Source organism: Talaromyces atroroseus, assembly GCF_001907595.1.
Source record: "Talaromyces atroroseus strain IBT 11181 chromosome Unknown scaffold_13, whole genome shotgun sequence".
NCBI lineage: Eukaryota > Fungi > Ascomycota > Eurotiomycetes > Eurotiales > Trichocomaceae > Talaromyces > Talaromyces atroroseus.
Genome location: NW_017971445.1, coordinates 813,492 through 835,819, shown reverse-complemented (window position 1 = coordinate 835,819; position 22,328 = coordinate 813,492). Strand labels below are relative to the sequence as shown.

The following is a 22,328-nucleotide window of genomic DNA, read 5'->3' as shown; positions in this document are numbered from 1 at the left end:
TCTAGAACGTAAAATTAGAGCAAGATTTTCACAATTTTCTATATAACGGTCTTTCTATGTAAAGGTCAAGATTGTTTGTACGCTAATCGACACCGAATAAAATCGCTTGGGTATCAAATCAACAGAAAGGCGAAAGAAAAGGCAAAAAAACTCCGGCAACAGAAACATGCATAGAAAGACACGCCAAGTATGGGGAAAATCCACTAGTCAAGCTCGATAATCTCAGGCGCTGCAGGAGTGCGTGAGGGAGTAGCTTCAGAACTCTCTTCATTCTTGACAAGGTCAGCTTCGAAGGAAGCTCGATCTCGTTTTCGGGTTGAAGTCCTGGTGTCGGATTCCAACTCTATTACAGCCTCCCAAGAGCCATCGCTCTTGACACGGAGGGCCTTTGTCGTCTCCAGCTTCTGCTGTTGCGCAAGAGCCGCTCTCACCTCGACAAGAAACTCATCGATCACCAGAAGCGAAGGCCGGGCATCCTGTCTGCAGATGGGGCATCTAACATATGCTGCACGTTTGGTTGCCGAAGGCCTTGTTGAAAGCGTCTGCAGAAAGGTAGAGAGGTCAAAACATTCCCTGTGCGTGCACAATAATCCACGGGCAGGAACTTCAAAGATTTTCGCTGTAAAAGGGTCACGCAAGTCAATAGAGACAAAGTCATCCACAATCATCAGATCATCGTCATTGTGACTTAGAGAGAGCCGATTTTGGATTTGTTTTCGTGATTCTTGGACCGGCAATTTTTTGATCAGGCTTTGGAAACTCCTGGGGCTCTTCACCTGTACAATCTCAACAGCTACAGCATATGTTGTATTCTTTGCTCGTTGCTGTGAGGTACGCAGAACATTCAACCTAATATCATTCACACCATCCTTTAAATGAGTGTTGATCTGTAATGGCAACTGCTTAGAATTCTGCGGGCGAAAAATTTCCTTATTGTTGACATGTATGTAGACGACATCGGGCCAATAGTTTTCAGCTTGTGACCAGGCAGAAACCGAGTTGAGATCGAGCCGGCCTTGGTATCTGATGCAGCGGAGTCGATACGACACGTCCCCATCTGTTAAGACCGGTAGATACCCACGACCATTGGCCTGCGGGATGAGGCGAGACCTCCTACTCAGCATCTCGCGCGGCACAGTAAACTTCCAGGAAAACGCAGACCTGTTGGATGGCAGCTTCTGGATCGGGATCGCAAAATCCGAAAAATATTGAATGATTTCTGGCGATTGCTCTGTGGTTGAGCTAGTTGTGGCTGGTCGTGGGTGTGCAGGGTGTGGTATGGCTTGATGACTTGCAGCAGGAAGCAAATGACGAAGAGCCATCGGTGAGGCGCCGTTAGGCTGCACGGATACAGCAGGAGGATTAGAAGGAATGGGCTGTTGAGCATAGTGCCCAGGAGAAGGCCGCGTCGGAATTGTCGTAGATTGGGCGACGTTGACCATATCTGGGTGTGGCACGGGTTGAGAAACAGATTGCGGGTACGTGGTTCGTTTGCCTTGCCCTTCAGTGTGAGGCGGGGGTTGGGCCACTGGGAACAAGTTACGTGGTAACTGATGTGGTGAATGAAGGACAGGTTCCATGTTGACATTGCTAACAGTACCAGCCGCACTCGTCGATACGGGTATGCCATGAGGGCCATGTTTCATATGCGAAGGAGGATATTGGTGGGGTTGAGAGTTTGAAGGTGGAATTTGGTTTGGCGCTGTTGTGGCGACTGTTGCATTGCCTTGGGGAGTAATCATATGAAACGGAGGCGGAGGAGGGAAAGGAAGAGGAGGGGGAGGTTGGGATGGGATCGCATATTGTTGTCGTATTTGGGCCTGTTGATCTGATCGAGGGGCTTGCATCGGGCCTTGATGATGGTATGACGGTTGTTGCGGTTGCTGGTGCGGGCTAGCGTTCATATTTGCTGATGTGTGGTGGTTTGGTGGACAATTCGATGATAGAGAGTAGGCATCAACGGAATGAATGTTAGGGGGGTGATTCGAAAGCGGTGGGTGAGCATTGTTGGCTGGAGGAATATGCTGAATTTGTGGCGTGTTGAGGGTTGTCGTTGTTGGCAAATGGCCAGAAGACAACCTGCCATCTTTGTATATGTTCGCAACAGGCTGTTGTGGCAAGACACCATGCATTGCGCACAGGTGTCTATACTTTTCGAAATAAGCTAGAACCCACTGTTGTCTTGCACTAGCGCTGGAGACACAGCGTTGTCTATAAGTTCGTTGATCATCTTCGAAGAGCGACATGCAAGCCTTGAACAATTCGTCCCGAGCACCAAATAAACGCCGAGAGACAGCTGTGAATGCAATTGTCTGAAACACCGGGGATACGATACCCAGCCTTACAACCAACTCATCTACCTGCGGTGGGTGACCACGATTTCGAATATCCCCCTCGAAGACAGACCAGTGCTGTGCAATCATGCTCAAACAACGCGAAACTTGTGGGAGAGCCAAAGTGTAAGCCTCGATTTTTAACATCGAATCCAGAGGCAAAGGGTACTCAGCCGACCATTTCACGAATTCGAAGGGCAATCTCTTATTGTCGACTAGCAGCTGTGCGACCACACCAAAGTCATAATCTGGTCTAATCCCATACTTAAGAAGCTGTTGCAGTTGGGTTGGAGAATAGGAGCTGAGACAAAACAATTGATGGAGAGCGAGATAGAACATATCCTCCGTTGAACACACGGCCTGTAAGATGCGCGCTCTTGGCAACTCAACGGTCTCGGATAGACTATGGGGTCTAGTCGACGATGCCAGATATGATCTGAGTTTCTCTCGCGCGATCTTCCAAATGGACACGGGAGGAGACGATGCAGCTTGGGGCTGGGCCAGAGAAGGTGGGCGTGGATTCGGCTGCGTCCGGACAGATGCTGGCTTCTTGAACGAGCTCAGGGAAGGGGCTCGTGGCGTCGTGACGGTTTGCAGTCCTCCTGCCTTCGGGGCAGGCTGGGCCGACACCGGGTGTCTTCCTTCTGCGACAGCAACGGGACTCGCATGGGAGGCATTGCTGGATTCTGGCGATGGGAACGTGGCGTTGGAGTTGACCGCTACCGTCCCGGGCGGCTTTGTCACAGGCTGTGTTTCGCCGGGCGTTGAGGGTGATGCTGGAACGAACTGTGTGGGAAGAGTGATTGCTTTTTGTTCGGGAGCGGGGATGGATATTGACGGAGAACTGCTGCTTCCAAGACGTGCCTGTGTGTGCATCGATGTTGCACTAGAATCCGGCGGGTTTTGTCGCGCGAGTTTCTTGGACGAGTGTGCAGACTTTGAATTGGGAGATGACAGTGTCTTTGGTTCGGGGCGTGTGCGCAGGGCGGGCGCGGTGTAGTTCATCCAAGGCTTTCGAGAAGTACCAAGAAATTGATTAGCGGTCGAATTGGACGACGCGAATGGGTCTGGTTGCCCGGAGGGGTATTGCGCCGGGCTCATGATGTCGTTGTACGGACATGATAGACAGCGATGGGTTCCGAAGGACTGATTTCTGCTGTGAACTGGCGAGCTATGAGCGAGTTTCTCTCATCTCAATGGCCTGGTAGAGTGTCAGCTGGAGAGTCTCTTCCGCGTGGGAAAGCCGGTCATTTCGCGAGTGTCGTCAGGTAAGTAGTAGTAGTAGTAGTAGTAGTAGTAGTAGTCAGATCCGCGTTCCACGCGGCACGATGGGGAAAAGCACCTTTTTATATAGAAAGCTGCTGCCAGCGTGAGGGAACTCGTGTGGTACGCAGGCGATAATAATTATTTGACAGGAAATGGCCGGTGGACAGACAGACTGCAGAGGAAGCTGTACGGGAGGCTCCCCCGAAACGAGGAAGGAGGCCCCAAAGTAAAACTACGGCAGGAACTCCCTCCCTCACCCCGGCGTCAACAATCGCATACAACAATCGCAATCGCACTCGTGCTCTGTTTCTAGACTCTCCGGACCGGAACGGCAGACAGACGAAGAGGTGATTCTCTCCACCTCATGCGGCCACCCAGCCTATCAAGCGTGCAGACTACGAGCGAGAGACTTGACCTATCGTCTGGCGCATCGGCTCGTTCTATGCATCAATGAGCCTGCGGTAACTACCAGCCTATTGCAGCTGCAGGTCAGGAATGGAATAGCACTAATGAACGAACGAACGAACGAACGAACGAAGAAAAGCGGACAAAGACCGTCCTCTTTGTGCTCACTCCCATCCCATGCATGGCACTACTTGGGGTAGTTAGTCAGTCTACTAATTGCCTACTTCGGGGAACCAGAACAACAGCATGAGCCTTGCTGGCAGGGGCGGCCAAATCGCTGCAGCCCGCGTCACATTGGCGCCAGAACAGTAGCCTTGTAGGATCAAGATACTGATATAGCTAGCTATGCTGAATTGTTAATATGCCATGTCGTATCGGACTATGGATTAGCTCTGGCTGTCTGATAGTGCGGTTGATTGGACACGGCCTGCTGCCCGTCGAGCTGCTAAACGCAATAGTCCCAGTTAGCATGCGATGAATTCAGCCTGATAAAGACGTCGGAGCGCGAGGCAGAGCAGGCGCTCCTTTCAAGCCGGAGACTTCTATCGCCATGGCATGGGACAAGGCCTGCACAATATACTCCGGATGCTTCACTCGTAGAATTGCCGGATTCGGACAGGCGTAGAAAGAGCTGCTCTCTTCTGCATTTGTGGCTTTGCATGTGCTTCACCACTGCTTTTCCTGTTGTCACCGAGCGCTCTGCAAGCACACATACCTCTGGTCTCGGGCTTCCAGGTCTGCTGTGCTGTGCTGTGCTGCGTGCTGTGTTGTGCTGGGGGCGGTCGGCAGCAGCCCCGCGGTCGTTGCTGTCGCTGCTTCTGTGCTGCCAGCGCCACCGCCTTCGGATCCGCTCATCCTCTCTCTCTCTCTCTCCCTCTACTCTCCTCCTTTCTGTCCGAACCCGGCTTCCTCTTCCTCCTTCCGGAAATTCGTCACAACACCTGCTTGCTCCATGTTGCTCTTCATTCCTGCCATCCGACTTCTGGCCGCTGTGCAATTCTTCCCTCACTGATCCCGTCGATCGCGGTAGCATCCCGTTGGGAGAAAGGCTTCCGTCATGGCCCAAACACCTCTGTCCCGCCAGGCCCGCCCCGGCGACTTTCTACTTGTCATTCGTACGTCCCAACATGTTCAATCGCAACCTACTGTTTTCTAACGCGCCTGTAGATAATTTTGATGCTCGCGGGGAGGACGAGCTGACCTTGCGGCGTGGCGACAAGGTTGAATTGGTAGAGTTGGACGAGGGCTTCGGTGATGGATGGTATTTGGGCAAGCACACCTCGTCCGGCAAGACTGGCCTTTTTCCAGGAGGTATCTTTCCCACCCCATTGCAGCTGCTCCCTGTTCTGTTTCGCGACAATGGCAAATGGCAGCTGACTCTTTCCCCTCACAGTTTACACCACCCTTCCTCCCAGGCTGAATATTCGACGGCCCGCGACCGCTTCGTCCACCACGTCATCCGAGGCAACAAGCACCACGACTAGTAGCGCCGTTGTGAGTGTCGACGACATTACTGCATCGCCTGCCGAAATTGAACCAAAAGGCGAAACAACCCCGCAAGCTTCTCGACGTGTCAGCGTCTCCGAGACCTCAAAGCCCAATATGGACAATATGGGCCCAGGCGCTTCCCCTGTCCTTAACCAACCGCAACGCTCAACTTCAAGCCCGCTTCCCTCGTCGCCCTCGCTTGCGAACTCTATCCAGCGTACCATCACCCAGACTCTTGGCAATCATCTGAATGGAGGAGAGTCTCCTGTGATGAACGAAACCCTGAGCGTCATTGACGAACACATCACAGATCTTAATACTCCTCGTCACAGTGTCACCCAGGAATCCAAAGCTGTCACCGATTCCGGGAGCGAATACAGCAGCCACGTTGGTCATCGTCTTTCATACATCAATGGCCATGAGACCGATGAAGAGGAAGGCGGCCATCCTACAGAAAAAAGCGTGCGCGGGTGGGATCATGTTGAGACAGCTCGTTACCTACGGGGCCTCGGTGTTGAAAGTCACCATTGTGATATCTTCCAAGAGCAAGAAATCACTGGTGATGTGCTCCTGGAGATGGGTCAAGAATTCTTGCTAATGAAGGAGTTTGATTTTGGTGTCATGGGAAGGAGGTTGAAGACCTGGCACAAGATTAAGGGCTTTCAAGAACAGGTTAAGGGCGTTAAACAGCAACCGTCTGGCTCAATGTCCAGTGGTTTTTTCTCTGCCGAAGAGCCTGAGCGATCCTCTAGTCGCGCCGGACAGAATACGTCTTTTCTACCTCGCATTCCAAGCTTTTCTGGGGACAAGCGACCCAGCACTGGAATAGCGCCTCGACGGATGTCATCATTAGTTCAAGGTAGTCCCAGCTCGCCTACGGCTGGGAATGCATTTGCCCGTGAGCCAACTACTCGTCCTTCAGCAGCCTCCATCCGTGAATTCAATCATACTCGTCGTCACTCGTCAATGGATTCAACTAGCCGATCTCCTTATCTCGGCCAGTCCAGTGTCGGTCATCATAAGAAAGGCTCCTTTGACCGGGGCTGGACTATGACGAACGGCATTCAGTCCTTTCCCAGTCGACCCGGGACCGCTACAGAGGCCACGGATGAGGATATGATTCTCCAACAAAATTTCTTAGAAAAGGCGGATATGCCGGAAAATCCCCCCGGTATTGGCACTGCCCCCGACAATGTTGATCGTGGCTACTTTTCTGGCGGCGAAATAGAGACACGTCGAACCCGAAAGTTGTTGCGGAAGCGTGAGTCAGCCGTGGGAAGTGCCAACCATTCAAGACAGTCGAGTTACATCGAAGAACATTCTTCTAATCGCAGACATTCGCGACTTGGGAGCAACGGTTCCATCCAGGATTCAGTCACCCGCGTGTCTGCCGCATCCAAGATTTACCATAACAGCTCTGTGAAAGGTCGAGTTCGAAGCGCCGGGAGTCAACTTACCGATCCTGCTTCAGGACTTCCTGCCGTGACAGGTCTTGACGGGCAAATTAGTGGCACGCCGCCTTCTTTCTCCCCATTTGCTGGAAGAAACGATATGGAAACAACTGGTCGTTCTTCTCCAGTGCCCTTTCCACACATTCGCAGCGTCGCTCCTAAATTTCGCCGTGCCGTTGGACTTCGCACGACATCAGACGGTACAAACGGAGCTCCTAATAATCAAGAACCACCGCCGTTGTCACCTGTGAGAGATTTTGCTTCTTTCGGCCTGGGTAGAACTGGCTCTACAACACCGTCGGCAACTTCCAAAAGCTCAGAACGGCATAGCACTGACGGCTCAGGCAAGGCTGTTGACGGCATAATGCCCCTATCCAGACCCCGAATGCCGTCCAAGGCTAGCAGCAAAACGAAGAAGCACACCAGTGCGTATATGCGTGGCTTGGAGAAGAAGACCCCGCAAGAACAGATGGTGGGCTGCGATTATAGTGGTTGGATGAAAAAGCGTTCGGCCAACTTGATGGCGACTTGGAAACCACGGTTGTTTGTGCTCCGCGGCCGACGCTTGTCATATTACTACTCGGACAACGATACGGAAGAACGAGGCCTTATCGATATAACAGCGCACCGCGTGTTGCGAGCCGATAATGATCCACTGACCGCCCTTCACGCGACAATCACAGGTGCCAAGGCTTCACCTACCTCGCCGGGGGGATCAATGAAGTCTCCAACGGAGAACTCGCGCGGCCCTGTTGACGTTAAAAAGTCATCGGAAAGTCCTTTTATCTTCAAGTTGGTGCCCCCGAAGAGCGGAATGTCTCGTACCGTCCAATTTACCAAGCCTACGATCCACTACTTCCAAGTGGATAGCATCAAAGAAGGACGTCTTTGGATGGCGGCTTTAATGAAAGCTACTATTGATCGCGACCCAAGTATGCCTGTTGAGACGACCAATAAACAGAAAACAATCAGTCTGAAACAGGCACGGTTGATGAACCAGCGACCTCCCGCCTTGATGGAATTAGAACCCCCTGTCGTCCCTGAAAACAAAGAAGCAGGAAAAGAAGAAGAAAACAAGGCCGAAGAGGAGCAAGTTGACGATAGCGGCTTGAAGATCCAAGGGTTGAGCCTGGAGAAACCCGCTGTCAGTGCTGAGGCCCCTCAAGAAGACGATAGTCTTGCTAAGGAAATTGGCAAGATTGAGCCTCAGCTAGCACCGGCTGCAGAATCCTTGTCGTGAAAATAGAAGCCGTGCCTATTACCACGGTGGTATGAGCTACCTCCAACTCCTCTGATGATTTGTTTTCCACCTTCGCTTTCCTTCCCCCCTTTTGATGTTTTTTCCCCCATGACTTTCTATTCTCTCGACTGCTGCGCCGGCATACCATGAATTATATGGCGATAAATACATGTGGCGTGGTAATAATTCTCTTTTCAGCGTTTTGCCCTTCCCTTCCTGTACCTCTCAGATATACCCCCCCCTTCGTTTGGACTATTGCACTTTTTATTCTATTTTCATCTTACACGGCTTTTTTCTCGCATTTATTCATCATGCACAAATATATGAGGAAATATGACGAGCCCAATGCCTGCGGACGTTATGCTTGTTGAGATTCTAAGACAGGTAATATTATGTTAGTATTAGTTGACATGCTGTTTCTGTGATTGAGCTCGTGTAAAACGAAGTTTCCTGCATACTTATCTCTTAATACATTTAATTATTTTTCAATTGATCAGCTTCGCCGCGAGAGTTATTATCGTAGCTATATATCAAGCAGTATTAACTCAAACGTGGTGCGGGCGGAAGTTGATTGACTGCGGGTAGCTTCACTTTCTGGCCAACTTCGTTACTCTGTACAGCTCTGCAAAACAAAGACACACGGAGCAACGATGTTGGCTGTCCGTCTCAACTCTCTACATTTTGATTATATATAAAAGAATCGAATTCATGACGCGCTCCGAACAACCATCCTTGGCTCAATGTCCCTCCGTCTCGTCCTCCAGAGGATCCTGTTCACCATCCTGCTTCCTCTGTCCCTGACCTCCGCGATCTCTCTATACTTATACCCCGTTCTGCAGGGATGCGCATTTCCCGTTCCAGCAACAAATACTGCAAATGACAGCGCGTCGCAATGGGTGAGGAATGGCGTGGTAAACACCCTTTTCCAGCATGCCGCCGCTTGGAGCAGCTCCATGCCAATACTCCCTCAGTTCCCGCCCCATAACAACTCTTCTGAGCCTGCCATATTCCGTCTTCTAGTCCTCGCTGATCCTCAGATTGAAGGCGACAGCTCCCTGCCATCTCCAGATGACGAGTTCGTTCCGCGCTTACGCCGGCATTGGGCAACGTTACGGTCTAGCTCGTTCAATACTCAAACCTTGAAAGATGTTGCGCATACAATTGCTTTTGAAGATTTCCCCTCGGCTTTCCGGGCTGCTCGAAAACGTCTGGATCTACTGGGCAATGATTATTACCTGGCGCATATCTACAGAACGCTGTCGTGGTGGAGTCGGCCGACGCACGTCACGGTGTTGGGCGACTTGATCGGAAGTCAATGGGTGAATGATGAGGAGTTTGAGAATCGCGCATGGAGGTACTGGAATCGTGTGTTTCGCGATGGTGAGAGGGTCAATGATGATATAACCATATCCCACGGCGAGGATGAAAACCTGGAAACCCTGCAGCGATACAATTCTTCCTGGGCAAATAGAATCATCAACATTGCCGGAAACCACGATATCGGATACGCTGGCGACGTATCCAAGCGACGACTGGAGCGTTTCGAGCAAGCCTTTGGCCGTGCCAATTGGGACATCAGATTTGTACATCCTCCTCTCGAGGGCGGGAAACAAGAAGAAGACAGCAATACCCAGACACGACCTACCCTCCACATTATAAATTTGAATGACTTGACTCTTGACGGCCCGCCGTTCGACCAAGACATCCAATCTGACAGCTACGCATACATCAACGATATTCTCAACCACAGATCACACCCAGTCGAGGACCAGACCTCATTCACTCTTCTTCTGACACATGTACCTCTGCACAAGCGCGAAGGAGTCTGTGTCGACGGTCCCTACTTTACATTTTTCGACCACGATGACGGCACCAACAATAACCCAGCCTCGCGGTTCCGAAAAGGCGGCCTTCGCGAACAGAATCATCTAAGTGAATACGTCAGTACCAATGCGATTCTTGAGGGTATTTTTGGCATGAGTGCAGATTCGCACTCGTCGCCGGCCAATGGGCAGGGTCGCCGCGGCCTCATTCTGACAGGACACGACCATGAGGGCTGCGATGTTATCCATTTCATCAACCGCACCGATGATAGCGATGCACTTGATGCGAAACACTCTGAATCATATCACTGGGATGCCACGCGCTACCACCACCACCACTACCCTCCAACACCTAACCCTTCCATCCGCGAAGTTACCATGCGCTCAATGATGGGCCAATACGACGGCAACGCAGCCCTGCTCTCGCTCTGGTTCGATTCCGATCCTGCGGTCAATCAATGGCAGTACGAAATCCAGATGTGTCCTGCAGGTGTTCAGCATATCTGGTGGGCTGTTCACGGGTTAGCGTTTGCGTGTCTGATTGGATTGGGGATTGTGACAATTCTGCGCGTTTTGGAGTTGGCTTTTTGGCCTTCGAGAGGAGGTGGTGGGAAGAGGAATGAGGCTAGAAAGAGCTAGACAATTGGTCCTCTTTTTTTTTTTCTTTCTCTCTCTTGAATCTACTTTTTGTACAAATGCGTGTATATATCTAAATACCTTTTCGCCCTGTGTAATCATGCACTTTTTACCTTATCCCTAAAATTCATCTATACAAGTATGATTTCTTTTTTGGCAAATTAAAAAATTCGGGATATCATTGATCGATGCAACTAACAAGCCAGCCTTTCGTCAGATAAAAAAAGAGGAAAAGGAAAAATGATTCAATGCAAGGTGAAAATAGCAAGACACGAAATATCAGTCACACATAATCAAAGGAAACGCCGTTCTTCGCATAAATTGATATATAATCATATTAGTCGCAATGAACATGAAAGGAGAATGAAAGGGGGAAAGAAAACAATCAAATCAGAAGATAATTCAAAGAAAACTGCCTGCAGACTTTCCAATAAATAATCATCACAATCAGATCTTATAAATATAATCGACATTTAAAAGAGGGAAAGAAAGGAAATCATGCTTGCTGCCAACCTATGCCTGTTTTCTATGTTGGTGTACGCCTAGATGCGATTTGAAATGCGGATGTTTGAAGATTGGATACTTGCTTGTGTTGCTCGTGTTTAGTCGGCAATCGGGGTGACAATATCATCATTAAAGAGATCCTCATCCGAGTTGTGCTCAAATGCAGCGAGATGGTTGTGATCAGCCTGTGCTAAATCGCCTCCACTGTGAGGGTGGAATAAAGCCGCGGGTTGAGCATGGTGATATTGGTCGTGAGCGAGGTGGCGTTGATTGATTGCAGATAACCGATTCAATGAACGCTGAAAATCATTGAATATATTATTCGAACGCGTATTTTCTGAAACCAGATCCATGAAATCCCCGGCAAACTCAGCCACTTCGTTGGCAAGCTTTCTGTCCAGGATTTCTTCCAGCATTTCCATATCCCGCTTCCATCTCTCCTCTTTCCTTGCTCTCTCTTCTTCTACCCGTCGACACGTGCCATCTTCCTCTCTTATTTTTAGACAGTTCGGACACAAGTAATTGACGTCGCAGTAAGAGCATGAACATGGAGGGTTGTTGTTAACACAATCTTGGCACACATTAATCCCGCAGTTTGTGCATTCTCGCAAAACACTCGGACAGCGCTGACGTTGGTCTCCAACGGGCCTGTATTGAGGGCAAAAGTACGACCGACAGCCTTGCCACTTTGTAACCTCAGCAGAAGCATCGTAGTATACAGATGAGCGCGACGATGAGCGTGACAAGCTAGAGTAGGTTGGTGATCGACTGCGCCCGACTCGTCGCCCAATTCTCGAACTTCCTTCCACTTGCCCGCGGGCTCTTATAAAGTCTTGAAGCGCTGCAGGGTTCATCTCGTTCCCCCCATGCCCAGCATTGTCCCCAGCCACACTGCTTGAAGCAGAAGGCGAGTCTCTATCCATACTCGGTGTCAACCCTTGCGATTGCAACTGCGATATGAGAGTAGTAGCAGCATTGTTTACGCGTGGTCTGATTGACGGCCCAGCGTTTTTAGATAGAAGAACTGAGCTGTTCGTTTTTCCAAAAGCAGAAGCTCGGTGACTCTGCAATGCTACTTTCTCGACAGCAAGTTCTCTATACCCACATATACGAAGACGTAATCCTCTAAGGTCATGTTCTTTGCAAAGTGGTTTCGAGCAGCTCTTGCACTGTACCTTCCACTGGTGTGAATTATAGCATTCATCACATAGATTGCGGGGAGAGGCCATAAATGGGCGGTTTAACGGTCCAAGTAACTGTTGTAGCCCTTCAGGTGGACAGGTTTCTGAAGAGATTTCTGTATTCTGATCCCACAAATACGCCGCGAACTCAGGGTCTTCCCATCCGCTACCTCTCGGTAGAGGTGCTGCCCGAACCACATCAACTTCGCGCGTTGTTGTTCCTATGCTGATGCCTCCCCCGCCTGAAAAGACCGGCTCTGTACAGCACCAGTGAAACTTCAAATTTGGATATTGAGCAGAAGCTATAGGGTTTTGAAGATTATTGACATTTGCGTCTGGCACCGGGTCATGCATATTAGATGGAGAGATGGTGGCACCTGGTGCCCACCATAAAGTCTCGGGGGAGGTGTTTGAATTTGATGGTAGCCAAGGAGCTGGGCCCTTGACATAGGGATAGCTGTAGGCGCAGCTTGCACAGAGCGTTTTTCGGCAACCGACACAGTGCATTATAACGCTGCATTGCTCGCATCTCTCGCTTATAGGTTCCGAACAATTATCACATTTAATATCGTCAACGAAGATCCTGTGACTGTGACGTAAGTGAGCAGGAGTATATTTCCCATCACTATCACCAGGACTATCTCCCGTGCCCAAGGGTTCACCATGGTATCCTGTTTCTTCTTGTTCCCAGAGTCTCCCGTCTTTCCTACCATCTGGTGCACCTTTCCAGTTCAAAGGGCCCAGCCAGTTCTTTGATCTCCACAATCGATCGAATACAACCCAAACGTCTGGAGCACCATGTGGTACTCTCATCGAGACATATCCACGTCGACGAAAGCAACGGCCTGCCGGACTCGTGCACCATGCCGTATCGGTCCATATTCCCAACTTGTGACAGAGGCCTACAAGCTCATGTGTTGGCTCTGCATCTGAGTCACGACGCACCAATGAGGATCCCAGGTAAGGACGGCGTCGATGATGCCGGCAACGGTAAGTGTAGAGGCTCTTCAAAGCAAGCTTCTGCTTAGCCATAGAGCCGCTTGTGTTATTGCCCATATCTACATCGAATTGCAGGCCATACATAGTGAGATAAGGAATGATGTGGTATTTGAGCGAGACATTCTTGCAACCGCGCACAGAAAGATGCTCTAGCGTTTCTCGTCGGGAGTGGAGGACCGTGGAAATGAGTATCTGACCAGATACGGCGGTGTTGTCAAGCTCTAGGCTCTTTAAGCAGGGACTGATTGGCATGACAACCATCATGAGAAGCTGGTCCAAGGCGTAGGGCCGTGACTGGCGCGAGGCTGAGGGGTCTGGGCTACCCATCAGCCACGGCCGTGTCTGGTTGCCGGTTGGGAAGAGTAAGCGGAAGGATAGGTATTTCCATGCTGTTGGATAAGACTGTAGAAAGTTGCGAAAGTATGAGGAGATATGGTATAGCTGAAAGACGGTGTTTGTAGGAATCTGTAGAAGAAGGGACTCGAAGATGGGCGCATGAGTTGAGAAAACCCGCTCGAATGTAGATAGCTGGATGTCAGAAGAGGCTAAACTAAAATTATCGTCCTCTATATGAGTGTCTGATGAAAATGATCTTTCCATGAACACGCTGCCTAGGGGTGGCTGCTGGGAGCCAGTGCTCTCAAAATCTAGACTCATGGTCGAGAAGGGCCGGATGTACACATGCGGAGGTGAACGAGGCTCTGAGGGGAAATGGCTGTACCGGCCAGCATTATCATGGAAAGCAGGGTGAGCTTTCAGGCGACGTTTATGGTGAGAAGCGAGACAGAGAAGGCCATCTGGCAAGGACGTATTCGTGTCGGATGAAGGAAGAAGAGGAGGAGGAGGAAGGAGGAGGAGGTGGAGGAGTGGTCAGAGGCTGTCCACGCTTGTCAGTCGATTGTCAAAGCGGTTTTGGTTGCGGGCCTGCGCCTGCCGCCGGGCCAGTGGAGCCGTCTTGGCAGAATTCAATCGGAGGCCTCAGGCGGCCAGCCCGGATGGGCAGCTATCTTCTATGTCATGTGATGCCAAGGCAGATTTAGTATATTTGCGATAGTGTGCGACTTTGATAGCGAATTTTCACAATGATCTACAATCTATCTATCTATCTATCTAACACTAAACAATGCATCTGTTGTTCAGTGACGATCGGAAGAACCGCCAACAGCGTAACCCCTTGCAATGCCCCTGCGCCCTTCCACGACGGCCGAACCGCCAGCCTCCTCGTCTTCTTCATACTTGATCTCGAAATCACTTCCAAGTCCCTTCCATGTCCTTTGAGAACGTAAGAACTCCGCGCCGGGAGAGACTGTGCTACCAATCATAGCTAGGTCGCCTTTTGCCCTTTTTGCCACTGCTGTGCTGTTGGCTCCTGGACGGGCATGGTTGCCATTGCTTAGACTTTGCATGGGGCGCGAGTTGGTGACAAACTGGCCAGTCTTTAAATTGAACTCTGGGGGCGCGGATTCCAAGTCCGATTGCTCATCAATGTCTCCAATTTGAGTTTCGCTCTCGACGGCCATTGCGTCTTCGTGCACTTCAGCTGTCGGACCAGGAGAAGCCGCGGAAGAAGTATCAAGAACAGACTGATAATCGCTTCTCCACGCTCCACTCCATACCCGAGTATCGTCACTTTGCAGGGCGAGCTCAAGCTCGTAGGGGGTTATCACCGGCTTCCAGAATTCCTTACTGTCCACCAAGGAACTTTCCCAGCATCCAATGACAACCCAACCATCAATTTCGCTGAAGTTGGCAACCTTTGCAGCATTGAGCTTGCCAACGACAAACATGTAACTCTTCTTACCTGCAGCGGCGATCTGCTTCCTCACGTGGTCTACAATATGAAGGTAATTCTTGACACTCAACGTGTTGACTAGAATACCAAAAATAGGCGCAGTGCTCAATGAAACCAAAACACCGTACCGCCGACGTAAAGCTGCTGCGGTAGACGCTGGGAGGGGCTTTACATCCTGTCCTGACTCAACATTATCTGTAGGGTATATATGTATGGTCGCAACTTTCGACGAGAGAGTAAGCAGCAGCGCGGTAGGCGGATCGGAGATGTGGAATAACTCCCATTCACTTAAAGAGTCGGGATTTTCTTTGACGGATTCTGGCACCGTACGATTCGGAATGGCAGATGAAGGGTTGTGCACGACATCGGTTGCGAAGAGGTTTGTATAGCCTTCTTGCACAAGTCGATTATAAACCTCTTGGGTATGATCTGTGTATGTCACGTCGGCTGCGATGATAATTTTCGCCCTGAGGTCGGTATAAGTGTGTTTGAATGCTTTCACAAGAGGCTCAAGCGGTAGAGGTCGATGTGTAAAGACATAGATCACAGGTAACCTTGACGTCGGAGACAAACAAGCTCGTCCATAGTGTACAACAACCTCCGCGTCGACATGCTCTGCAGCAACCTCATCTACACAGCATGTACCGTACGAGGTATCAGCGAGAATATAGAACCTCGGCTGCCGCTCGTCCTTCGGACTATTTTCCTCCAGAGTTAACTGAGATGCCTTGTCAGAAAGGCTGCCATTAGACTCTCTTGTATTCGAATCTCCATTTGTAGCTTCCGTGCTTCCACTACTACTCCCAGATCTCGTGTCTTTTGTCTGCAGTCCCCGAGTCAAAAGCTGAAATACCCGTGGAGCATCTGGGAGCATATCATCCGGAAATTGAAGGGCGATTCGTTTCCACCGGCTTTGCCGAATCTCAGTCAACGTCCGCTCGATGTCATAAATGATGGAAAGCTCTTCGTCGGAACGGGAGGGGCTTGAATTTTGCGGTTGTGCCACAGGCTCTGTAGCATCTAACAGATGGGTATCCGGTGTGGAAAGAATGGGTGCTGACTCCATTATTGCAGGTACAATCTTGCCAAAACCTGGAATGCACGTCTGAGGTGGTATCGCGATGGCGGGGTAGACTTCATCTAGGAAATTTTTGGACGGAGAAAAAAGATATATCCGGCGGGTCTAATAGGGCGGCCCCGCCATGAATCGCGGTTATTGCCTCAGGCCCCAGTAACCGCCATAGTTGTAAGCCTTAGCCCACAGACATACTGTCTATAACTACTCCCTATCTTGCGCAATTACCTAGGCATATAAGCTGGTTAGCGGAGAAGTGTAAGTCTACCAGCATGGCTTTAATCAGCTGAATAGAAGTGATTAGGATTGTGGTGTGATTGTGAATCAGTGCATTTTCCATTGTGAAAGGATATGTTAGGATTTTGTGCTTGCCTAAATTTATTTTATATTTGCATAACTATCACACAGTAGTTCAAAGATCGGCTCTCGCCGGCTCTCCAGCCCATACTCTGCGAATCAGCTCGCGTATCGGAGCTCTTTCTATCTCGCGGGGGTTCCAGTAAGGGTTACTAACGGCGATATCAGCGGCTTTGTCGATATCTTCCTCCTTCATGCCAAAGTCCTTAAGACCTCTCTTGACCTTGAGCTTAAGTAAAAGCACATTCAAGCCGTGGATGGCATCTCCATTACTCTCTGGGAGTGCTTCAGCTAGTTTCTTCATTGCCTCTGGGATTCGAGGAGCATTATACGATATGGCGTGAGGGAGGACGGCAGTATGCGTGTCTGCATGCGGGAGATTGAAACTGCCTCCGAGGGTATGGCAGAGTTTATGGTGTATGGACATTCCCACACTTCCAAGACATGTACCGCACAGCCAAGCTCCGTAGAGTGCCTGGGAGCGTGCTGAGGATGAGGATGGGTTTTCGACTATCTCCGGGAGAGAACTTGCTAATGCTTTGGTGCCTTCAATAGCGAGAAGGTTTGTTATAGGATTGCTATTGCGTGCATAAAGCGCCTCCACTGATACTTGATGTCAGAGAATCTCCAAGAGAGAAAAGTAATTCAATCGTTCAAACTTACCGGCATGAGCAATGGCATTCACTCCACTGGTTGCACTCGTTGCTACAGGTAGTGTCATAGTCAGATCAACATCGTAGATGACAGTTCCTGGAAGAATCTTCGGATCACTCCTCGTCTTCTTTACTTTATCAGCTGTCTCTCCCAGAATCGGTGTCATTTCGCTCCCAGCATAGGTAGTCGGGACACAGATATGCGACAAGCCAGTTCGAATGCTGATTGCTTTCCCCAAGCCAACAGTACTTCCGCCACCGATTGAGATGACCGCATCTGCTTTTGTATCTTGCGCATATTGCAGCGCTTTTTCAGTCACGTTCGTGGGCGTATGCATTGTAGCTTCGGTAAAGATGCCGGCGACCTTGCCATTGAGGACTTCTTTTACACGTTCCGCTAGGTGAACCTGCCGCGGCGTGGAGAGGAGGAGCGGCGCAGAGATATTGAGTCTTTCAGTCTCCTCTGGCAGTTTTTGAAGTGTCCCCGAGCCAAATATGACCCGTCCTGGGGTTGCGCTGTACACGAATGATTCCATCACTAATTCGACCGTGTACCTGTCTGGATGAAGTCAATTAGAAAAGCAGAGGAAGGAATAATACTCTTCATCCCCACTGCTGACCCTCCACATCTGATTAGCACTGCTAGAGGCGCTTGCTACAGTTTATATCCGGCTTCATCCAGCGCACGGTGGGGGTTGCCGCGGAAGTATTCTCTTCCGATGACCCGCATCGCATCCCCAATGGCATAAGAACCAACCCGCAAGCTTCTGATATTTTCTATTGTACAACACGTCTTTGCTAGATACAGTGCCAATGCTGGTAAAGCGTTGGCCACCAGAAAGTCAAGTGCTTGCTGGATAGTATACAATGCAATGCATAGACCACCAATTTTAGAAGACTCCTCGAACGCCACGCAATGCCATGCTAAGCCGCAAGAACCCTTTTGTGACCATCCCATGTCTTGGTTACAGGATAATCAGTCTAGATCTGCAAAGGCCATAACTTCCCGTCCGCTGTCGCGGCTCTTCCCCTTGTCACGCTTTCTTTTCTTGCGTGATTTGTTGCTATCTCGTCCCCTGTCAGAATCGTCGCTATCGTAATCTTCATCACTATCGCTTGAGCCATCAAAATGTCTCACAGAACCCGCCAAAGTATGGCCTTCATTATATATGCTCGGACCCCAGACTTTGACGATCTGACCACCGCCACTAACCATTCGTCCTTCGACATCGAAGCCAACGGCAGTGACACCCTCAAGCTCGTCATGCCGCAATCGGGACATGACTTTGTTGCGACCGATCGAAACTAAAGAAACCTGGCCATCTGCCTGACCAACAGCAACCATTTTTCCGTACCCAACATCATCTGGAACAACTGCCAGTGACTCTAGGGCTTCATGCTCTCCACCTTCTCGTGCAACATAGATTCGTTCATCTTGATCGTCCCAGACGCCCTTTTCCCATAGTGTCAAGACACCCGAGGCACCTCCGACAATGACTTTTTCCCCGACACTGGTTCCACTTGAGGGCAGGCCTCCGATGTAAACAGAGGAAATCAGCTCTTCCTCCTGATCTTCACTGCGGCGGATGATGCCCTTTCGTAGATCTGTAGCGGCTAACGTCGTGCCTCCCGTCGTAATCCATTGTTTACTAAATCCCGAAGTGCTGGTGTCTGATGCCGGTAGCGGTGTGAGGGAAGAAATGTAGTCATCATGAGGTCGGTATGTCTGCTCGGGACGTGCGGATTTTGGAGAGTAAGGGATACGCAAATCGTAAACATGGAGGGCACCCGAGTCGGTGGCCAGCAGGAGGGTTTGAGGAGAAAGCGCGTGAATAGTGGAAGGAGAGTCGACTTCATTAGTCGGCGATTTTCTTTGAATCGTTAGATATTCCATAGACGCGTCGAGCCGTTCTCTGATCGGACTCTGAGTGTGTATGAATATGCGGTACGAATATACTTACTTCGATTTCGCAAATGGAATCGCAATCTTATTCTCGACCACGCCACTCTCGACCTTTGCAGCCTTCACAATGCCATCCGTGCCGGCAGAATAGAGAGTCTCGCCTCCAATGCCAAATCCTAAACACCTGCAGCTGCCCTTGTGCCTGCGCGTTGACCAGATGGTGTCTATATGACCCATTCCATTGGTAGATGACAGGCGCGACGACCCCTCCCCTTCATCATTGTCTTCTTCTTCGCCATCGTCATTGCTCTCCTCACTAGGCAGTCGAAATGTCTCAACATGGCCGGAGCTCAAACCCACCGAAACAATTGGTTCTTGCGGGTGAATCGCCTGGGCAAATAGATCTGCCTTCAGGGGAAATGAGCATAACGTCTCGAATGTGTTGAACGACATTTTTTTTTTATCTGCGCCCGTTCATAACAGAGATGTTAAATTTCTTGGAGTTGGAATAATTTTTCCCTTCCTTCCTCAAGGTGGAGCTTTCCGTCAGGGCAACCGCCGCTTAGCTTAGTTAGTGTTAGTGCTAGCTTGGCTACCCCACAAAAAAGAACGTCCTTAGCATCCCAGAATTGTCTAGTTTGTTTTATCTGACTTTGAGTAGCTGTGATCAATACAGTGCTATGTTGTGTGATGAATGGGTGCCTGGCGATGTGATAGTGGTCAAGCCAGTTGTCACGGTGACATCCACCGTGCCTGCAGAGGAGCGACAGCGACTACATCTCCATCAACAAATCCTGTTGACATTTGAATCGAGGGTACGGATCAAACCATCTAATGATTTCAACTTATTAATCGTCAGGATTCGGTATCACAATGTTCGTGCGAACAACAGTCGTTGTGCTCCAGAATAGAACGTAAGAGCAAGCTGATGGCCAGTTTCCCTCAAAAGCTTGACCGCTTGGCAAGGAATAAGATTGTTCGCATGACATAGTTCCGTCACCCGAATTTTCAACAACATTGTACATCGCTGCTCCCGATTTAAGTACCCTGTCAAAGTCCCAGGAGTCGTTGATAAGAGAGGTAGGGACATGGGTTGGGGGAGAGGCAGGCACTGTGGAATGAGAGAGCATGAACGCTGCTAAAAAGGGTAGTCGAGATTAGTCATGGATGATACGGAGGCCGACCAATGAGATCCCCAGATGCAGCAGCCGCATACTCTTTAGGTACTCACCCCTCAGGTACTGAGCAGTAACCCCCTGCTGAAACATGTTTACACTGGTTAGTCATCTAGTTAGGATTTCAATCTTAGTACAATGGGTAAACCGTTGAGATGAGAAATTTCATTTGGCACAGAGGTAGGTAGTCGCTAACAGCTCGTAAAGGATGTCCCACTGGTTGACAACCTAGGTAGCACTTTATGTAGACGCATCTACAGATTTATTTCACAAGTAGACGAGTCATACATAGGTAGTAAGTCAGCCAGAATTGTTTCAATGCAGCTAACTGTTGCAAGAGTGAGGTTGAGTCGCATGAATTTCCGTTTATTCCTAAATCTCCGCCATCGCATCGGTACTAACAATCAAATCTTCCCATTCATCACACAGTTCAAGCGTGGCTTGACATTTGGTCCGTATCATTTCGAGGCTATCGGTGCCCAACGGTAGGCGTGGTGGTAGGTCCTTTCCCGCTGCCATTCCAGTGCTAGTAAGAACATCGATCATGCGGGCAACCCCTTTGGCTGAATCGCCATTCTCGTTGTGGTATATTTGACGCTGGTGCTGTCCTACTAGCTCACAGAAAGCTTTGTATTCGGGCAGCTTAGCGGGCAGATGAATAACATTCGAGTGCGAAAAAGCTTCAGTACGGAAATAGCCTGGCTCAAAGATGATGAATCGTACACTATTGTCAAACAATGCGGCAAATTCTGTTTGCAAGCATTCTGTAAGACCTGTGAGAATGTTAGATCTATCCCCAAAATTGAAACGAATGGACTTACTTTCCAATGCAAATTTAGTTGCAGAATAAGCTGTTGCTGAAGGATGGCCGCACCACCCGCCCTGCCAGTTCTAAGCAAAGGCAAAGCCTGCCATTCGGAAGATTTGCTTACTATAGACCCAATGAATGCGACCATACCAGACCGTTGCTCGCGCATCAAAGGGAGGATGGCTTTTGTGACTTTTAATGGACCGAAAAAGTTTGTCTCTAGACATCGTTGTATCCTTTCAATCCTATAATGTACTATTACTTCGGCTGAATTCGATGGCCATGGGCATGGAAGGGGACGTACGACAGCTCTTCCATTGGGCCGCTTTCAACATAGCCAGCGTTGTTGATCAGCAAGTCGATTCTCCCGTAGATTTTGTGTGCCTCTTGAATTACGGAGAAGATATCCTCCTCGGGAAGTGTCACGTCCAGGTCTAGAATTGCTGCACCTGTGTCTTTCAGATGGGCCAGCTTTGTGGCTGCGTTACGACCAGTAGCAATGACTTTGTCACCGCGGGCAATATTCTGTCGAACGAACTGTTCTCTATTCATGGTTAGACAAACAGATCCTGCGCAGGGCACACGTGTTTAGAACCCAGAGGGACTTACCCAAATCCAGAAGAGCAGCCCGTGATTAGCCAAACCCTTGATTCCATAGCTATTCGCCTAAAGCAGAATGGACGAAGCAATAGAAGAAAACATGAGATCTTGTATCGTAGTCAATTGTATGTCAAGGTAGGTAGTCATATTACCCTCCACTTCCCAATGAGCAGCCCGAAAGAAAAACCACAGGAGAATGCCAACTAGAGCTGGGGGGCACCCCATCTTTAAGGAAGCTCTTGGTGGAAACTCTGCAAAGACCAGAAGACAAAGAATGGGGGGTTATCGGCAGTTGAAAGACACTGAAAATTGAGACGAGTGACGTATATGGCCTTTTGAGACTGGTGAACCGTGGCCGAACAATGGGCGGGTAGCACCTTCAAGTTGACTGGCGGTCAAAGCATGGGATATAGCGGGGCAATGCCCGGGGATGCAGACGGGAACTCTCATCCTAACAATTTGTCAGGGTGTATGGCTAGATTTGTTGCATGGCGTTGCAAAGTGCAACTGCCAATTCGGAGCAGACACGGAGAATGTGTCTGAAACTTACAGCGCCAATACGTGATATTCACGGTAGATCGCTGTAATAAACGGAAACAGCGTGTAATGTATGGTATTTAGGGAATCTATTATACGGCT

At 49.8% G+C, this 22,328-nt stretch overlaps 8 protein-coding genes across 8 annotated transcripts, besides 1 other annotated feature; 2 read left to right on the top strand and 6 right to left on the bottom strand.

The window, feature by feature from the left end:
* Window positions 1-203: 203 nt before the first annotated feature.
* UA08_08323 (hypothetical protein) lies at window positions 204-3,434 on the bottom strand (the record flags this gene model as incomplete). Its single annotated transcript, XM_020263233.1, has 1 exon — window positions 204-3,434. One exon carries the CDS (start codon window positions 3,432-3,434, stop codon window positions 204-206), a length of 3,231 nt encoding a protein of 1,076 aa, XP_020116623.1.
* Window positions 3,435-3,604: 170 nt separating this feature from the next.
* Window positions 3,605-3,637: a repeat region (Identified by RepeatMasker using a combination of RepBase library and repeat library created with RepeatScout).
* Window positions 3,638-5,061: 1,424 nt separating this feature from the next.
* On the top strand, window positions 5,062-8,183 carry UA08_08322 (hypothetical protein; the record flags this gene model as incomplete). The annotated part of the gene is made up of 3 exons (XM_020263232.1): window positions 5,062-5,119; window positions 5,172-5,315; window positions 5,398-8,183. 3 exons carry the CDS (start codon window positions 5,062-5,064, stop codon window positions 8,181-8,183), a joined length of 2,988 nt encoding a protein of 995 aa, XP_020116630.1.
* A 740-nt stretch (window positions 8,184-8,923) lies between these two features.
* Window positions 8,924-10,645, top strand: UA08_08321 (hypothetical protein; the record flags this gene model as incomplete). Its single annotated transcript, XM_020263231.1, has 1 exon — window positions 8,924-10,645. The coding sequence occupies one exon, from the start codon at window positions 8,924-8,926 to the stop codon at window positions 10,643-10,645; it is 1,722 nt and encodes a 573-aa protein (XP_020116629.1).
* A 599-nt stretch (window positions 10,646-11,244) lies between these two features.
* On the bottom strand, window positions 11,245-13,983 carry UA08_08320 (hypothetical protein; the record flags this gene model as incomplete). Its single annotated transcript, XM_020263230.1, has 1 exon — window positions 11,245-13,983. One exon carries the CDS (start codon window positions 13,981-13,983, stop codon window positions 11,245-11,247), a length of 2,739 nt encoding a protein of 912 aa, XP_020116628.1.
* Window positions 13,984-14,462: 479 nt separating this feature from the next.
* Window positions 14,463-16,184, bottom strand: UA08_08319 (Diphthamide biosynthesis protein 2; the record flags this gene model as incomplete). Its single annotated transcript, XM_020263229.1, has 1 exon — window positions 14,463-16,184. The coding sequence occupies one exon, from the start codon at window positions 16,182-16,184 to the stop codon at window positions 14,463-14,465; it is 1,722 nt and encodes a 573-aa protein (XP_020116627.1).
* A 421-nt stretch (window positions 16,185-16,605) lies between these two features.
* Window positions 16,606-17,739, bottom strand: UA08_08318 (hypothetical protein; the record flags this gene model as incomplete). Its single annotated transcript, XM_020263228.1, has 2 exons — window positions 16,606-17,153; window positions 17,214-17,739. 2 exons carry the CDS (start codon window positions 17,737-17,739, stop codon window positions 16,606-16,608), a joined length of 1,074 nt encoding a protein of 357 aa, XP_020116793.1.
* A 440-nt stretch (window positions 17,740-18,179) lies between these two features.
* Window positions 18,180-19,559, bottom strand: UA08_08317 (WD repeat-containing protein jip5; the record flags this gene model as incomplete). Its single annotated transcript, XM_020263227.1, has 2 exons — window positions 18,180-19,074; window positions 19,165-19,559. The coding sequence occupies 2 exons, from the start codon at window positions 19,557-19,559 to the stop codon at window positions 18,180-18,182; spliced, it is 1,290 nt and encodes a 429-aa protein (XP_020116794.1).
* Window positions 19,560-20,653: 1,094 nt separating this feature from the next.
* Window positions 20,654-21,745, bottom strand: UA08_08316 (hypothetical protein; the record flags this gene model as incomplete). Its single annotated transcript, XM_020263226.1, has 5 exons — window positions 20,654-21,054; window positions 21,103-21,172; window positions 21,214-21,334; window positions 21,394-21,633; window positions 21,699-21,745. 5 exons carry the CDS (start codon window positions 21,743-21,745, stop codon window positions 20,654-20,656), a joined length of 879 nt encoding a protein of 292 aa, XP_020116789.1.
* Between the last annotated feature and the right edge of the window lie 583 nt (window positions 21,746-22,328).